Source organism: Cucurbita pepo, chromosome LG04, assembly GCF_002806865.2.
Source record: "Cucurbita pepo subsp. pepo cultivar mu-cu-16 chromosome LG04, ASM280686v2, whole genome shotgun sequence".
In the NCBI taxonomy this organism is placed as follows: domain Eukaryota; kingdom Viridiplantae; phylum Streptophyta; class Magnoliopsida; order Cucurbitales; family Cucurbitaceae; genus Cucurbita; species Cucurbita pepo.
In genome coordinates, this window is record NC_036641.1 from 11,603,869 (window position 1) to 11,617,616 (window position 13,748).

Sequence of the window (13,748 nt, forward strand, 5' to 3'; positions counted from 1 at the left end):
TTGGGATTTATATTACCCATATGATTCTATATAGAAATTCCTTTATTTGAAATTTAATTGCATTTTTTTTTTCTTTATTAAAAAATAAATAATATTCCTATATAGTTATATTAATTACATTATAGAATATCAAATGAAAATAGTGGTTTGGTAGTGATTAGAAGAAACGTCTAAAAAAAATGATTGATTTGCCATATGCTATAAACTGGATTAAACTCAATTTCTCATACTTTCACTCATTGATTCAAAGAGATTAGATGCTTAAATATTTTTTTACAAATCGATCAATTAAAAATTTTAAGTTAAGTCTTAGTGAACAAGTTAGAGCAGGAAATTAATGATATATATGGATGAAATGTAAATGGATTTAAAAGGGAGGTAAATTTTGGTGATGATAAAGTTGAGACCCACTTTGAACAAAAAAATCAAGAAATTTTTTGTATCATATGCAAACACTTAGGTAGCAACCACATTGGATTGTGTGTAATTAACCACATGATCTGTTTTGTGAGAATAAACAAGGAAAGCAAAAGCTGTGATCTTCACTGTACTGTTGGGAGTACGTCCCAGAAACCCACAATCTGACGCCATTGAAGAACCTCGAGGGGAAGGTTAGAGGAATATTTCCTTCTTCTTCTTCTTCTTCTTTATTCTTCTCCGTTTTTCAGTACAAAATGGGATCCNTACTACTCCTTTTGGGTAAGATTTTTCTTTTAGAAGAATAATTGCCTACCTGTGTTCATTTGAGTTTTTACTTTCTAATATGGTGTTTTGAGTGGCTAAAAGCTTTATTAGGATTCATTTGTCCTGTTCATGTGATAATTTATCAAAAGAAACTCTTGCTAATCAGTTTCCAGGTATGTATTGTCCGTGTGCTACAATTGAGAGATTGTAGAATCATAATCATTTGGACTTATTATATGGTATTTGATTATGATTCTACAATGTATTTATGTAAATGACTACAGTCTTAATATGTCTATATGTCGCCAATTTATCTAATGATGACGTGCCAATGTGAAGTGACTTTTGAATGGCAGGACATAAAATGACAGACAAAAAGGTGAGGAAAATGTTTTGCAACATCTTTGATTGGTCACTTCAGCTTGTCGAATACAGTTTGAACATACCACGCCTTACCTAGCCTCTTTTTTTTCAAGCATGCGTTTAATTGATTAGGTTATATGATAGAATGATTAGTTTTTGCTTTATATCGGAAAACATTTTTGAGTAGTTAGTTACTTAAATCTAATAAATTTGAGTCACTTTGATTAGTTTTATTTTAAAAAAGAAACCGAACTATTCTTATAAGATATGGTTCAGGGACGACCAAGACGAAAGCTGGTGCGCATGTGCACATGAGTAGAGAGTATATGAATGAGTTGAGACCACGTTCGAAATAAGAGTAAACTTAAGGATAGGATTGTTAAGAAATGTTCAAAAGAATTGAAAGTTTCTACCTATACTAGCGAAATGAATCTTGTTTTTTGGTGGTTCAATTATACCAACTTCAAAGTTGAGCTTATTTTGTTGGGAGCTGAGTGATCTCTTGAAAAATTTTCGAGAAATCATGTGAGTGAGGATAAAGTATGCCGAAAGTATTTGTTGATATGTAGGATAGCCTTTATTCTTAAAAGAGACGAGTAAGTAACATGTAATGGTTCTAAAAATCAACCGAAAATCTTTATATAAAGTTGCAGTCAGCCTCGTGCTTGTGATTAATTTCTCCAAATGACCTCCTTTTTATTATTATTATTATAATAAGTAAAAACTAAAGGCATAACTTCATGGTGATTATATACAGATAATTTAATGAGGGTTTTGAAATGTTGTGTTTGTTTGGTACGTAGATAGTTATAAATTATTAGGGCCTGCATGTGGAACATTTGCAGTGCGTAGCTTTCTATATTTTAATTCCACTAACATATTCTTTTCTCTTTATTTCATTACATCACCACTTTATATCATTAAAAACCTTCACATGTTTGTTTATAGCAAAGTTTTTGACAGCTAGATCCTTGTCTTTGCTATATTAACTTTTTTTTTTTCTTTTTTAATTTTTCAAATAATTAACGATCCCCTAATATAAAAAATTATTCGGGTATTTTTTGATTTGGGATTTATATTACCCATATGATTCTATATAGAAATTCCTTTATTTGAAATTTAATTGCATTTTTTTTTTCTTTATTAAAAAATAAATAATATTCCTATATAGTTATATTAATTACATTATAGAATATCAAATGAAAATAGTGGTTTGGTAGTGATTAGAAGAAACGTCTAAAAAAAATGATTGATTTGCCATATGCTATAAACTGGATTAAACTCAATTTCTCATACTTTCACTCATTGATTCAAAGAGATTAGATGCTTAAATATTTTTTTACAAATCGATCAATTAAAAATTTTAAGTTAAGTCTTAGTGAACAAGTTAGAGCAGGAAATTAATGATATATATGGATGAAATGTAAATGGATTTAAAAGGGAGGTAAATTTTGGTGATGATAAAGTTGAGACCCACTTTGAACAAAAAAATCAAGAAATTTTTTGTATCATATGCAAACACTTAGGTAGCAACCACATTGGATTGTGTGTAATTAACCACATGATCTGTTTTGTGAGAATAAACAAGGAAAGCAAAAGCTGTGATCTTCACTGTACTGTTGGGAGTACGTCCCAGAAACCCACAATCTGACGCCATTGAAGAACCTCGAGGGGAAGGTTAGAGGAATATTTCCTTCTTCTTCTTCTTCTTCTTTATTCTTCTCCGTTTTTCAGTACAAAATGGGATCCGTTCTTCGCCCTTCTCTCTTCTCTGCGTTTTGACAAAATCACATGGACGTATAGACAATTTGAGACCCACCCACATACGCATTCCACATGGATGCTTCACATATGGCCGATTAGAATGGGCCTCATCTGACCCACATATTCTATTCTCTCTCTCTCTCCCCCTTCTTGCTATTGTTTTTATTTTGTTGACCATTCTTCTCAGATTGTTATACAAATCACCTTATGGTTTTATGTTTTTTGTTTTCTTTTATATAATCACTTAGATGCACATTCAATTCTGGGACATTTCTTCTTCTTGGATCATCAATGGAAAATTCCCATTTCACTTTTCACCATTTTAGGTAACGTGAGTTGCTGAATTCTTTGAATGTTCTGTATTTGCCTTCAAACTCTTGATGATTCTGGTTTCTGGGTCTCTCCTTTTGCGGCATCCCCTTGTTTATATTGTTTGATTTGGTTCTCTGGGGCTGAGGTTTTCTAATATTGAGAGTGTTCTTTGCCAAACCCAACTGGGAAATTCTGTGGGATCAAGATTTGCATTGAAGAACAGATTGGTGATCCGAGTGAAATAGTTATGTCGGTCTAATTTATGGTATAAACAAGGAAGTATTACAGCATTATCTGTTTTCATTTTGGGACTGGTAGGAGCCTAGATTGTGTTTAGACTTCCCATATTTAAGGTGGGGCAAGAAAAAAGAGAATGAAGTTAGATTCTTATTGTACTATGCAATGAACAGGACAGTGGCAGAAACTGATGTGTTGATTAATACTCTTTCATCATATTGAGGCTCATAATTCTTTGAATGGTGGATCATATGGCATGATCCTTTGGTCTAAGAAGATCAATCTTGGAGGGCTCAGGGAACACTTTTATTGTTTGAGAACATATGGCTGCAAAACTTCTACATTCCTTGACAGATGACAATCCTGATTTGCGCAAGCAAATAGGCTGTATGACTGGTATTCTCCATCTGTTTGATCGTCACAATGCGATCGCCACGAAGCAAATTAGTCACAAGAGGCTCCCACCTGGTAATATATCTCGTCTTCGATTGCTTCATGTCGTTGTTGTTTTGTATTTTCTGACTAACCTTGTGAGATCCCACATCAGTTGGAGAGGGAAACGAAACATTCTNGTAGATAGTTATAAATTATTAGGGCCTGCATGTGGAACATTTGCAGTGCGTAGCTTTCTATATTTTAATTCCACTAACATATTCTTTTCTCTTTATTTCATTACATCACCACTTTATATCATTAAAAACCTTCACATGTTTGTTTATAGCAAAGTTTTTGACAGCTAGATCCTTGTCTTTGCTATATTAACTTTTTTTTTTTCTTTTTTAATTTTTCAAATAATTAACGATCCCCTAATATAAAAAATTATTCGGGTATTTTTTGATTTGGGATTTATATTACCCATATGATTCTATATAGAAATTCCTTTATTTGAAATTTAATTGCATTTTTTTTTTCTTTATTAAAAAATAAATAATATTCCTATATAGTTATATTAATTACATTATAGAATATCAAATGAAAATAGTGGTTTAGTAGTGATTAGAAGAAACGTCTAAAAAATGAAAAAACAAAAAGAATAAATATTCGAAAAGAAAAAAAAAACTATATTATTATTTTAGTTAAATAATACGAAGGCTAGTACACCACATCAGTTGGAGAGGGAAACGAAACATTCTTTATAATAGTGTGGAAACCTTTTTAAAAACCTTGAGGGAAAGCCCAAAAGGGAAAACTCAAAGAGGACAATATCTACTAGCGGTGGGCTTGGGGTTGTTATAGATGGTATCAGAGCCAGATACCGGGCGGTGTGCTAACGATGAACGCTGGGCTCTGAAGGGGGTGGATTGTGAGATCCCACCTCAATTGGGGAGGGAAACGAAGCATTCTTTATGAGTGTGGAAACCTCTCCCTAGCAGACACGTTTTAAAACCCTTGAGAGGAAGCTCGAAAGGGAAAGGATCCTTGGTTTTTCACCGTCCTAATTGATCTCGAAGGAAGAGGGTAAAGTTTTATGCATCTGAATGTCTGCCTGCAAAACTTTTGTATATATCTTGAAGAACATAAACAAGATATTAAAAAAAATGCTTCAATTCTTCATTTTCTGCTTATGTCTTTGCTGGTTATTGTGTATTGAACTATGTGATAGCTGTTGTTTTCAATGCATTTCCATTCATGGTGTTCTTAGCAGTAGGCCATTAGAATACGCTCAATATCTAATCTTGTCTTGTACAGGCCATTCTGGTGACACGGTTAGCACTGTACATCACCATGAGAAAGCCACTGTAAGCCCCTAATATTCTTATGCCAACTTTTCTTTTGATTTCAAACATCATCTCACTCTCGACTTATTTATTCGAATCCCGTCTCGATCCTAATAGTAAAACTAGTTATATTCCACGCCTGTTTGTGTAAGTGATAAGATTTGAAGTTCTTTCATTACAGGAGTCGAGCCTGAATGAGAACACGAACGACAAACAAAGCGTGGCTACTGAATCATCCGGAGACTCTCTCTCGTCCTGTTCATCATCTTTGTCGTCTCTGGTGTGCAACAAAACTGCAGAACTAGAAGCCAGGATCAATGTTCTTGAAAGTCCCTCTAGCTGTTCAGAGAGGCAACCATTCAATATCAAACATGTAGTGAAAGACTCTATACATAGAGAAGTAAGAACATCGTTCATTAAAATAACCGACGTGGACGACTTTGATCACGGTCCAAGACACCCTCCTATGTTCAAATGTGCAGAGATTTCTTCGAGAGTTGCAAGAAACCGAAAACAAGAAATTCAGATCGATATGGAGGAGTCTTTTAGAGTTCTTGCTAAGCTAAAAGATGCATCCAGGAACTTTAATGAAGCTACTACAGGATGTCCAAGATCATCTTATGAGAATGAAGCTAAACGTGGAAAGAGTTTAATTTCCCGGGATTCTCCGCGACTTTCTTATGACGGTAGAGACCGAAGTCGATTCTCCTTTGAATCAAGAAGCCTCAAGTCCAGTCCTAAACTGAAAGAGCTCCCTAGACTCTCATTGGACAGCAGAACAACTGTCTGTAGGAATGTTCCAAATAGTAGCTGCTCTACTGACAAAGCCCCTGAGCTGCATCAGAAGCGGCTGCCGAGTGTTGTAGCAAAATTGATGGGTATTGAAACGTTGCCAGATTCATTATTGGCTACAGATACCCAATGTGGTGGTGAATCTTTTGCAAAACCATTAGAATCTAGAGATCTGAAAAGCTCACCACGGCAGACAAAAAATCTTGATCTGATTAAGAAACCTATTCCAAATTCAAGGCACCCTATTGAAACTGCACCTTGGAGGAAGCTAGCTGGAGCTCAAGTTCCTAAAAGCACAGCATTTAGGCCTGGTCCAGAACCAAGCTCCTCGGCTTACGGTGAGGTCGAGACGAGACTGAAAGATCTTGAACTTCAACAGTCCAGTAAGGATCTTAGAGCACTTAAAAAGATACTAGAAGCTATTCAAACTCGAGCACTATCCGAAATTGGGATGGAAGAACAAGGTTCAGTATTTGGAATTCAAAGGAACCAAGAACCAAGTTCTTCTAGTTCTAATCAAAAGACTAGATTGATAAGCCAACGAAACAGACGGAGCAATGTAGCTGAATCTCCAATTATCATCATCAGACCTGCTAAATCTGTTGATAAATCAGTTATATCAACCTCAATGATTCCAATGGATCGCTTTCCCGTGCTCCATAAGCTCCGAAACGAAGGATTTCAGGATAGTAAAAAAGGATCTAGCAATAGCCAAACCCGAGCACGCTTTCTTAAGAACACTCAAAAGGACCTTGCTGTCGTTACCTCTGAGAAGAAGCCGATTTCGAGACATATAAGATCACCTCAAACTTCTTCAAAACCGCAAGTAGTACTTAAAGAAAGCACCTCGACCACGAGCTTGATAAAAAGTTCAGATTCTGTTAGTCCAAGACTGAGACTGAGGAAGGTCGAGGTGGAGAAACGATCCCATCCACCTAAATCCGACGCAAACAAACCGAAAAGGAAAACGAAGGAGACAAAGTCTTCCAATATAAGACAATGTGATGAACAATCAAGTGAGATGAGCAATGAATCAAGATCTTTAAGTTGCCAAAGTGATGACATGACTTCAAAGATGGATATTGAGGTCCATAGCAGCATACAATCAACCAAGACCGACGTCGACCAGAGGCAAGCGATGGAGGCTGCTGAATTATTGACAACCAGCTCAGTTAAAAAGGTTTTCTTCTTTTGTTTATGTTCTTTTCATTCATCGTTTAGTTGCATACCACTTACTAATGTTTTTGCTTGCTCAGTTATCAATGATGGCAGTCGGTGAAGACGGGTCGACAATAGAACAAGATACACTAGCAGTAGAGCATCCCAGCCCTGTCTCTGTCCTTGATGGCTCATTATATAGAGATGATGAACCATCTCCTGTGAAAAAAATCACAACCATCCTTGATGCCTCTCTGAAAGGTAAAGATTCAGAACTTTTTGTTGATCCAAATATCAGAAATCATGGCAGCTGATCTTTACTTTATAACTTGGTATCTCTTAGGTGATGATTGTCTAGATTCTAATGAGAGGCGTAGCGAAGATCAATGCAACCTTTCAGACGACATCTTTGTTAATCGTTCGGTTTTAAATCGTAACGTGGAGATTGACAATATGAAATTTGAAAATATTGATGATCTGATTCAAAAGCTTAGACACTTGAACTCGCATCACGATGAAGCAGAAAAAGACTATATTGCATTGTTGTGTGAGAATACCAACCCGGATCACCGATACATTTCCGAGATACTGTTAGCTTCCGGCCTTCTACTCCAAGATCTTGGCTCGGACCTGACCACGTTTCAGCTTCATCCTTCTGGTAATCCGATCAACCCAGAGTTATTTTACGTTTTGGAGAAAACGAAGGCCGGTAGTTCGCCTGCTATATCTTCCAATTCCAATAGGGAGCGCAAGCTCATATTTGATGCTGTAAATGAGATACTTATTGAGAATTTAGCTGTCATTGATGGTGGTGCTCCTGAGCCATGGTTGAAACCAACAAAGATTGCAAAAGAAGCTCTAAGTGGACAAATGATTTTGAAGCAATTGTGTAATGAAATAGAACAGTTACAATCCAAGAAGTTCGAATGCAACTTCGACGAAGAGAAGAATGACTCGAAAAACATTCTGCAAGACGATGTGATGCGCCAGCCGAGGCGTTGGACAGATTTTCGTGGTGATATCTATGACGTCGTGTTGGATGTCGAGCGCTTGATATTCAAAGACTTGGTTAATGAGATTGTTATTCAGTGAGGTACAACTTTGGAAGATAAAGCTATAAGGTATGCATTAGCTAGTTTGCTTGCATTCCCTCTGGTTTTTCCTTCATATATTTGCTTTCATAGAGTGACCACATGAACTTGTGCTCTTGCTTCCTCCTATTTTTTGGTGTCAAGCTCAATAATTTGTGCTTATTAGCAGTTCTGAGCTGGTTGGTAGTTGTGTAATACTTGACTACAAGAATCAAAATCAATGAAAATATTTTGTTCTTACTTCATTCTTCTCGTTGTAGCTCTACGAAACTTTAGCCCGAAACTCGAACATTCCTCGGCATATTTAGTAAGAAAAAAGTAGAGGAGAAACGAGATTGTGTTCTACGTGTAATGGGAGATTCAAAACTCGAACATTCCTCGTACTGCTTTGTTATATCCTGTTCATCTTGGTACAGTGTATATGACTTGATCAGTTTAACTAGATGAGTTATTATACTGTGTTTTTAGTGTTTGTACAAATAAAGTTATGCAACTAGGAGATATTGTTTGCTTTGGCCCGTTACGTATAGCCGTCGACCTCACGATTTTTAAAAAAGCGTCTATTAGGGAGAGGTTTCCACACTCTTTGTTTGATCTCACATTCCACCCCCTTGGAGGCCAGTGTCCTGGATGGCACACCGAGCCTTATAAGGAATGTTTTGACCGATGTGGGATCTCACAATCCACTCCCTTGGAGGCCAGTGTCCTCACTAGCACACCGTTCAGTGTCTAGCTCTGATATCATTTGTAACAACCCAAGCCCACTGCTGGCAGATATTGTCCACTTTAGCCTGCTACATATCATTGTCGGTCTCGCGGTTTTAAAACAAGTCTGTTAGAAGAAGGTTTTCACAACAAGTCTGTTAGAAGAAGGTTTCCACGACCTTTGTGGGATCTCACAATCCACCCCTTGGGGGACCAGTGTCCTAGATGGCACACTGAGCCTTATAAGGAATGTTTAGACCGATATGGAATCTCACAATACACTTCCTTGGAGGTCAGTGTCCTCGCTAGCACATCATTCCGTGTCTAGCTCTGATATCATTTGTANTTGAGCGAAGAAGGTTTCCACAACAAGTCTGTTAGAAGAAGGTTTCCACACCCTTTGTGGGATCTCACAATCCACCCCTTGGGGGACCAGTGTCCTAGATGGCACACTGAGCCTTATAAGGAATGTTTAGACCGATATGGAATCTCACAATACACTTCCTTGGAGGTCAGTGTCCTCGCTAGCACATCATTCCGTGTCTAGCTCTGATATCATTTGTAACGGCCCAAGCCCACTACTAGCCAATATTGTCCACTTTGGCCCGCTACATATCGCCGTCAATCTCACGATTTTAAAACGAGCCTGTTAGGATGAGGTTTCCATACCCCAACAAAGAATAATGCTTCGTTCTCTTATCCCACCGAGCGTGGCATAAATTACAAGAAATGTAATAAAAAGGCAACAAACACACATAAACCATAATTTTACCCACCTCTCTTTTTCTTTCTAGAAAGAGGACCACAAATTAAAGGATTTTTCTTCTTCTTTTTTTCTTTTTAAAGAAAAAAAATGATGAAGGGACAGTGACAGTGTCGAGTGGGTTTGTCCAATGCAGAACACAACAACTGGGTTTTTAGGATCAATATGTTTTCCCACTGTTTTGTTGGATGATCTTGTCACCAATGCTTCTGCTTCAGAGACACACCCATCTCTCCAATCTCTCTCCTCTTTCATTCTCTCTCTAAAATTACCCCCTCTTTTTTACCATTTTTCTTGTCTACCTTCAGAATGTTCTTCCTTTGCCTTTATTCTTACAAGTTATCCAAATAGAACATGACTAATGCCAAAGAAACATCAGCTGAAAACTACTTTTTTTTNGTTCTTTTTCTGGTCCTTTGTCTCCTTATCTGTTCGGTCTCTACAAGGTTTTGTCAGTGTGTCACATATGAACGAGAGTAATCTTAAAGACATGAAACTAAGGTTAAGAAATGCACCATTTTTTTTGGTTGCTCAGTCATAAGAACTCTAAATTTAAGCATACTTAGAACAATCATATATCAGCTCAAGCTCATTGTTAGTAGATATTGTTCGTTTTAGCCTATTACATATCGCCATCAGTCTCATGGTTTTAAAATGCGTCTACTAGGGAGACGTTCCCATACCCTTAAAAGAAATGTTTCGTTCCCCTTTCCAATGTTGGAAGTTCTCCCGTAAATTTTTGTAGGAAGCATATGAGTTAAAACAAACCATCCTAAAAGGATCTGTGTTGGTTTATGAAGATCGTTTTTACTCTTAGAAGTCGTTCAATAACACAGTCATGGAGTAGAGAATGCAAGAGAATCTCGAGATCATTAATTGTTGAATTAAAAATAGAATTTCAAACAATTTATATATCAGACAAGCTTCTTCAATGAACAAACCATGATACCCATTATTATATCTAATGCTCCAACATTTATATATCAAAAGCTATCAAATTAACTGCAAAGAGTATAGCTATGAATATGTATACTTACAAACCTTTCCAAACCAACAACACTTTTCTAATCACGCCCTTCAAGAGAGTTTGCTCCGTCTCTATCGGCCACGGCCATGGCCACGACCACTCTATGAGCTACCAGACGCCGCCCCGTCTTTACCGGAGCCGCCGTCGTTGTTGTTATCAGCATGAAGAAGCTGCTTGAGATTGAAGTTTGGAGGAAAGGGTTTCAAGTTTTGTGAGGCAAAAGGGTGGAGAGATGATGGTATGAAGGGATTGGACAAAGTATGAGAATTTGAGCTCAAGAAATGGATGTGGCTTTCAAATGGGTTTGTGATGTATGAAGCATATGGAGTGAAAACAAGTGAAGAACATGAAGATGAACTTGTTTGAGCCTCAATTTGTGATGGAAAAACCCCACTAGAATGTTGATGATCATGATCATGATCACAAGTGTTGTAATTGTAAGCATTACAATTGTTCATCATAATTTGCTCATTATAATCTTCTTCAACTTCTTGATCATTACCTCCATCAATCCACTTCCCTTTCGACTTCGATTTCTCGATCATCGTCGTTTGATTCACGACGTCTCTGATATGCATCGTCGAAGAATCCTTCATGTCAAAGGCGAACGGAGGAGGAGGAGGAGGAGGGAGAGTACTAGAATTATGATGATATTGAGGGAAGAGCATATGTTGGTGAAACGGAGACAACCCGGTCGGGATCTGGAGCGGCGGAAGCTTGTCGATATCAAGTTTCGTGACGTCGAGTAGCCAATCTATGACCTTGCTAGGCTGCCCAAGTTTAAGCTTGTCTTGAAGATCATAGAGTTGAATTGCTGTTGGAACTGAAAGCCTTATCCTTCTATCTCTCAAACCCCTAATGGTACAAACTTTGCTATGCCTATCTTTGCCTCCAAATGAACGAGAAACCCTCACAATTCTTGGATTTCTAAACCCTGACCACTGCCTTGACCTCGTTGATCCCTTAGCCATATCATATTTTTCATCACTGATTCCTTCTTCTTTGCCTCCAAAACCCTTTTCTTTTGAGCTTCTCAACATCTTTTTACGAGCTCATCTTCGTCAGATCCATTCAAAACGTTCAAGAAACAAGAACAAGAACAAGAACAAGAACGAATTATTGCAAGAAACGGCCGAGTTTTAGAGCCGAAAACTCCATTTTTTGCAAGGAATCAAAACTTTTTAACTCAAGAATGACATTATAATGGGTAAAGAAAAGAAGATGCCAAGAATTTATGTAACCCCAGATAGAAAAAGGAAAAGGTAAGGTGTGTTCTTGACCACTTGGCGTTGCGTTATTCGTCCACGTGGCACTCGTTTGAACTAAGATGATGTCAGCAGGGCTGCTAGTTAATCCACCTCTATGTTTTACAACTTGATTCATTAATTATGTTCATTAGGGTATAAATGTTATACATAAGATTTTTGATGTGGAGATATCCAAACCAAGGAAGAAAGTGAAAGGCTAAACCTTTTTCAGCATTTACAAACAGCTTTATTGGTTTGTTTACTACACATCATGAGCTGTTGAACAATGCATGCCCTAGCTACGCTACATGTATTACAAAGAAACGACACTATCAAAAACCCTAATTTATTGTTCTTAACTTTTAGTATGCAAAAATCTTCTTTTGTTTTGTAATTATTTCTCTCAAGATTTGGTTTTCTGTTCTTATTTAATATGGGGTTGGTTTGGAATTCTCTTTTCAATTCTAGATAGGGGTTGTTAACTCGAGAACGCTAATTTAGGTCTTATTTGATAACAATTGTCCTCTTTGGACTTTAAACGCGTCTGTTAAGGACAGATTTTTACACCCTTATGAGTAATGTTTCGTTCCCTTCTCCAACTGATGTGGGATCAGGGGTGCCCAGAATCCTCGCTGGCACACCGCCCGATATCTGGGTTTGATACCATTTGTAACAGCCCAAGCCCACTGTGTGGATATTGTCCTCTTTGGACTTTAAACGCGTCTGTTAATGAGAGATTTCTACACCCTTATGAGTAATGTTTCGTTCCCTTCTCCAACTGATGTGGGATCAGGATCAGGGGTGCCCAGAATCCTCGCTGGCACACCGCCCGATATCTGGGTTTGATACCATTTGTAACAGCCCAAGCCCACCGTGTGGATATTGTCCTCTTTGAACTTTTCCTCGAGGTTTTGAAACGTGTTTACTAGGGAGAGGGTTTCATACCTTTATAAGCAATGTTTCGTTCCCCTCTCCAACCGAAGTGGGATCGGGGTGCCCAGAATCCTCGTTGGCACACCGCCCGATTTCTGGGTTTGATACCATTTGTAACAGCCCAAGCCCACCATGTGGATATTGTCCTCTTCGAACTTTCCTTCGAGGTTTTGAAACGTGTCTGCTAGGGAGAGGTTTCCATACCCTTATAAGCAATGTTTCGCTCCCATCTCCAACCGATGTGGGATTTCACACAAGGATACTTTCGAATCCTCAACCAAATTTTAAAATTACCTATTCAGCTCGATGGTACTAAAAAATCAATTTGAGCTTAACCCAATTGGTCAATACATCATATACTCAATCTAAACGTCAGATATTCAAATTTTCACTCTCGTTAAAAGAATTTAGCTAACTAAAAGCAAAATCGTTACCTAACAGCCCACAAAGACTATCGATAGGGTTTCGGGATCACATAAAACTACTTACTTTAAGCAATAATACAAAATCCAACTAAAAGTTGGTGCATAATTAGGATTTGGGGGAAAAGGGAATAACTCATAGAGTCAAGAAATTAGGGTTTGTGGTGTGTAAGGCATTTACAAAGTTGGGTTATTAGAAGATGAAAGCTATAGCAACTCTCCAACTTAGTAGATGAGGGACCAATATAGGTTCTTTTAATTTAAAGGCATCCAACTCAATGCCAATAAGGACCACAGGCATGCACTAGAGAGACATAGTGGCAGTAAGATAGTTGAATTTTGTATTTATTATCTAACTTTCAATTTTTATTTCATATCTTCAATTTTACGTCACTATTACAATACGCATATTCAAACCGACATGTGACCTTTTACGAGAGATAGAGTCGGGTTATATTATAACCACTAAATTATACTCATATTGACGTTTTTTAGCTCGGCAACACGTGGAGGTCGAGCATACCGTGCCTAA

The 13,748-nt window shown here is 37.5% G+C and overlaps 2 protein-coding genes across 3 annotated transcripts; one reads left to right on the forward strand and one right to left on the reverse strand.

The window, feature by feature from the left end:
- Positions 1–2,581: 2,581 nt before the first annotated feature.
- LOC111793570 (protein LONGIFOLIA 2-like) lies at positions 2,582–8,364 on the forward strand. 2 transcript variants are annotated; one of them, XM_023675516.1, is made up of 6 exons: positions 2,582–3,137; positions 3,534–3,828; positions 5,050–5,099; positions 5,260–7,050; positions 7,127–7,289; positions 7,372–8,364. In XM_023675516.1, the coding sequence occupies exons 2-6, from the start codon at positions 3,684–3,686 to the stop codon at positions 8,118–8,120; spliced, it is 2,898 nt and encodes a 965-aa protein (XP_023531284.1). In that variant the 5' UTR covers positions 2,582–3,137; positions 3,534–3,683; the 3' UTR covers positions 8,121–8,364. The 2 variants fall into 2 exon arrangements, with proteins under 2 accessions (XP_023531284.1, XP_023531283.1); XM_023675515.1 differs by having other exon boundaries at positions 2,582–3,828.
- A 2,155-nt stretch (positions 8,365–10,519) lies between these two features.
- Positions 10,520–11,785, reverse strand: LOC111793571 (transcription factor TCP5-like). The gene has a single exon (XM_023675517.1). The coding sequence runs from the start codon at positions 11,652–11,654 to the stop codon at positions 10,716–10,718; it is 939 nt and encodes a 312-aa protein (XP_023531285.1). The 5' UTR covers positions 11,655–11,785; the 3' UTR covers positions 10,520–10,715.
- Between the last annotated feature and the right edge of the window lie 1,963 nt (positions 11,786–13,748).

What these genes read in the sequence shown, in the direction of transcription:
- LOC111793570 (XM_023675515.1), top strand. Translation starts at nt 3,684, where the DNA reads ATGGCTGCAAAACTTCTACATTCCTTGACAGATGACAATCCTGATTTG. An exon ending in TCACAAGAGGCTCCCACCTG is followed by an intron (nt 3,829 to 5,049) that starts GTAATATATCTC and finishes TGTCTTGTACAG; the next exon opens with GCCATTCTGGTGACACGGTT. An exon ending in CAACCAGCTCAGTTAAAAAG is followed by an intron (nt 7,051 to 7,126) that starts GTTTTCTTCTTT and finishes TTGCTTGCTCAG; the next exon opens with TTATCAATGATGGCAGTCGG.
- LOC111793571 (XM_023675517.1), bottom strand. Translation starts at nt 11,654, where the DNA reads ATGTTGAGAAGCTCAAAAGAAAAGGGTTTTGGAGGCAAAGAAGAAGGA.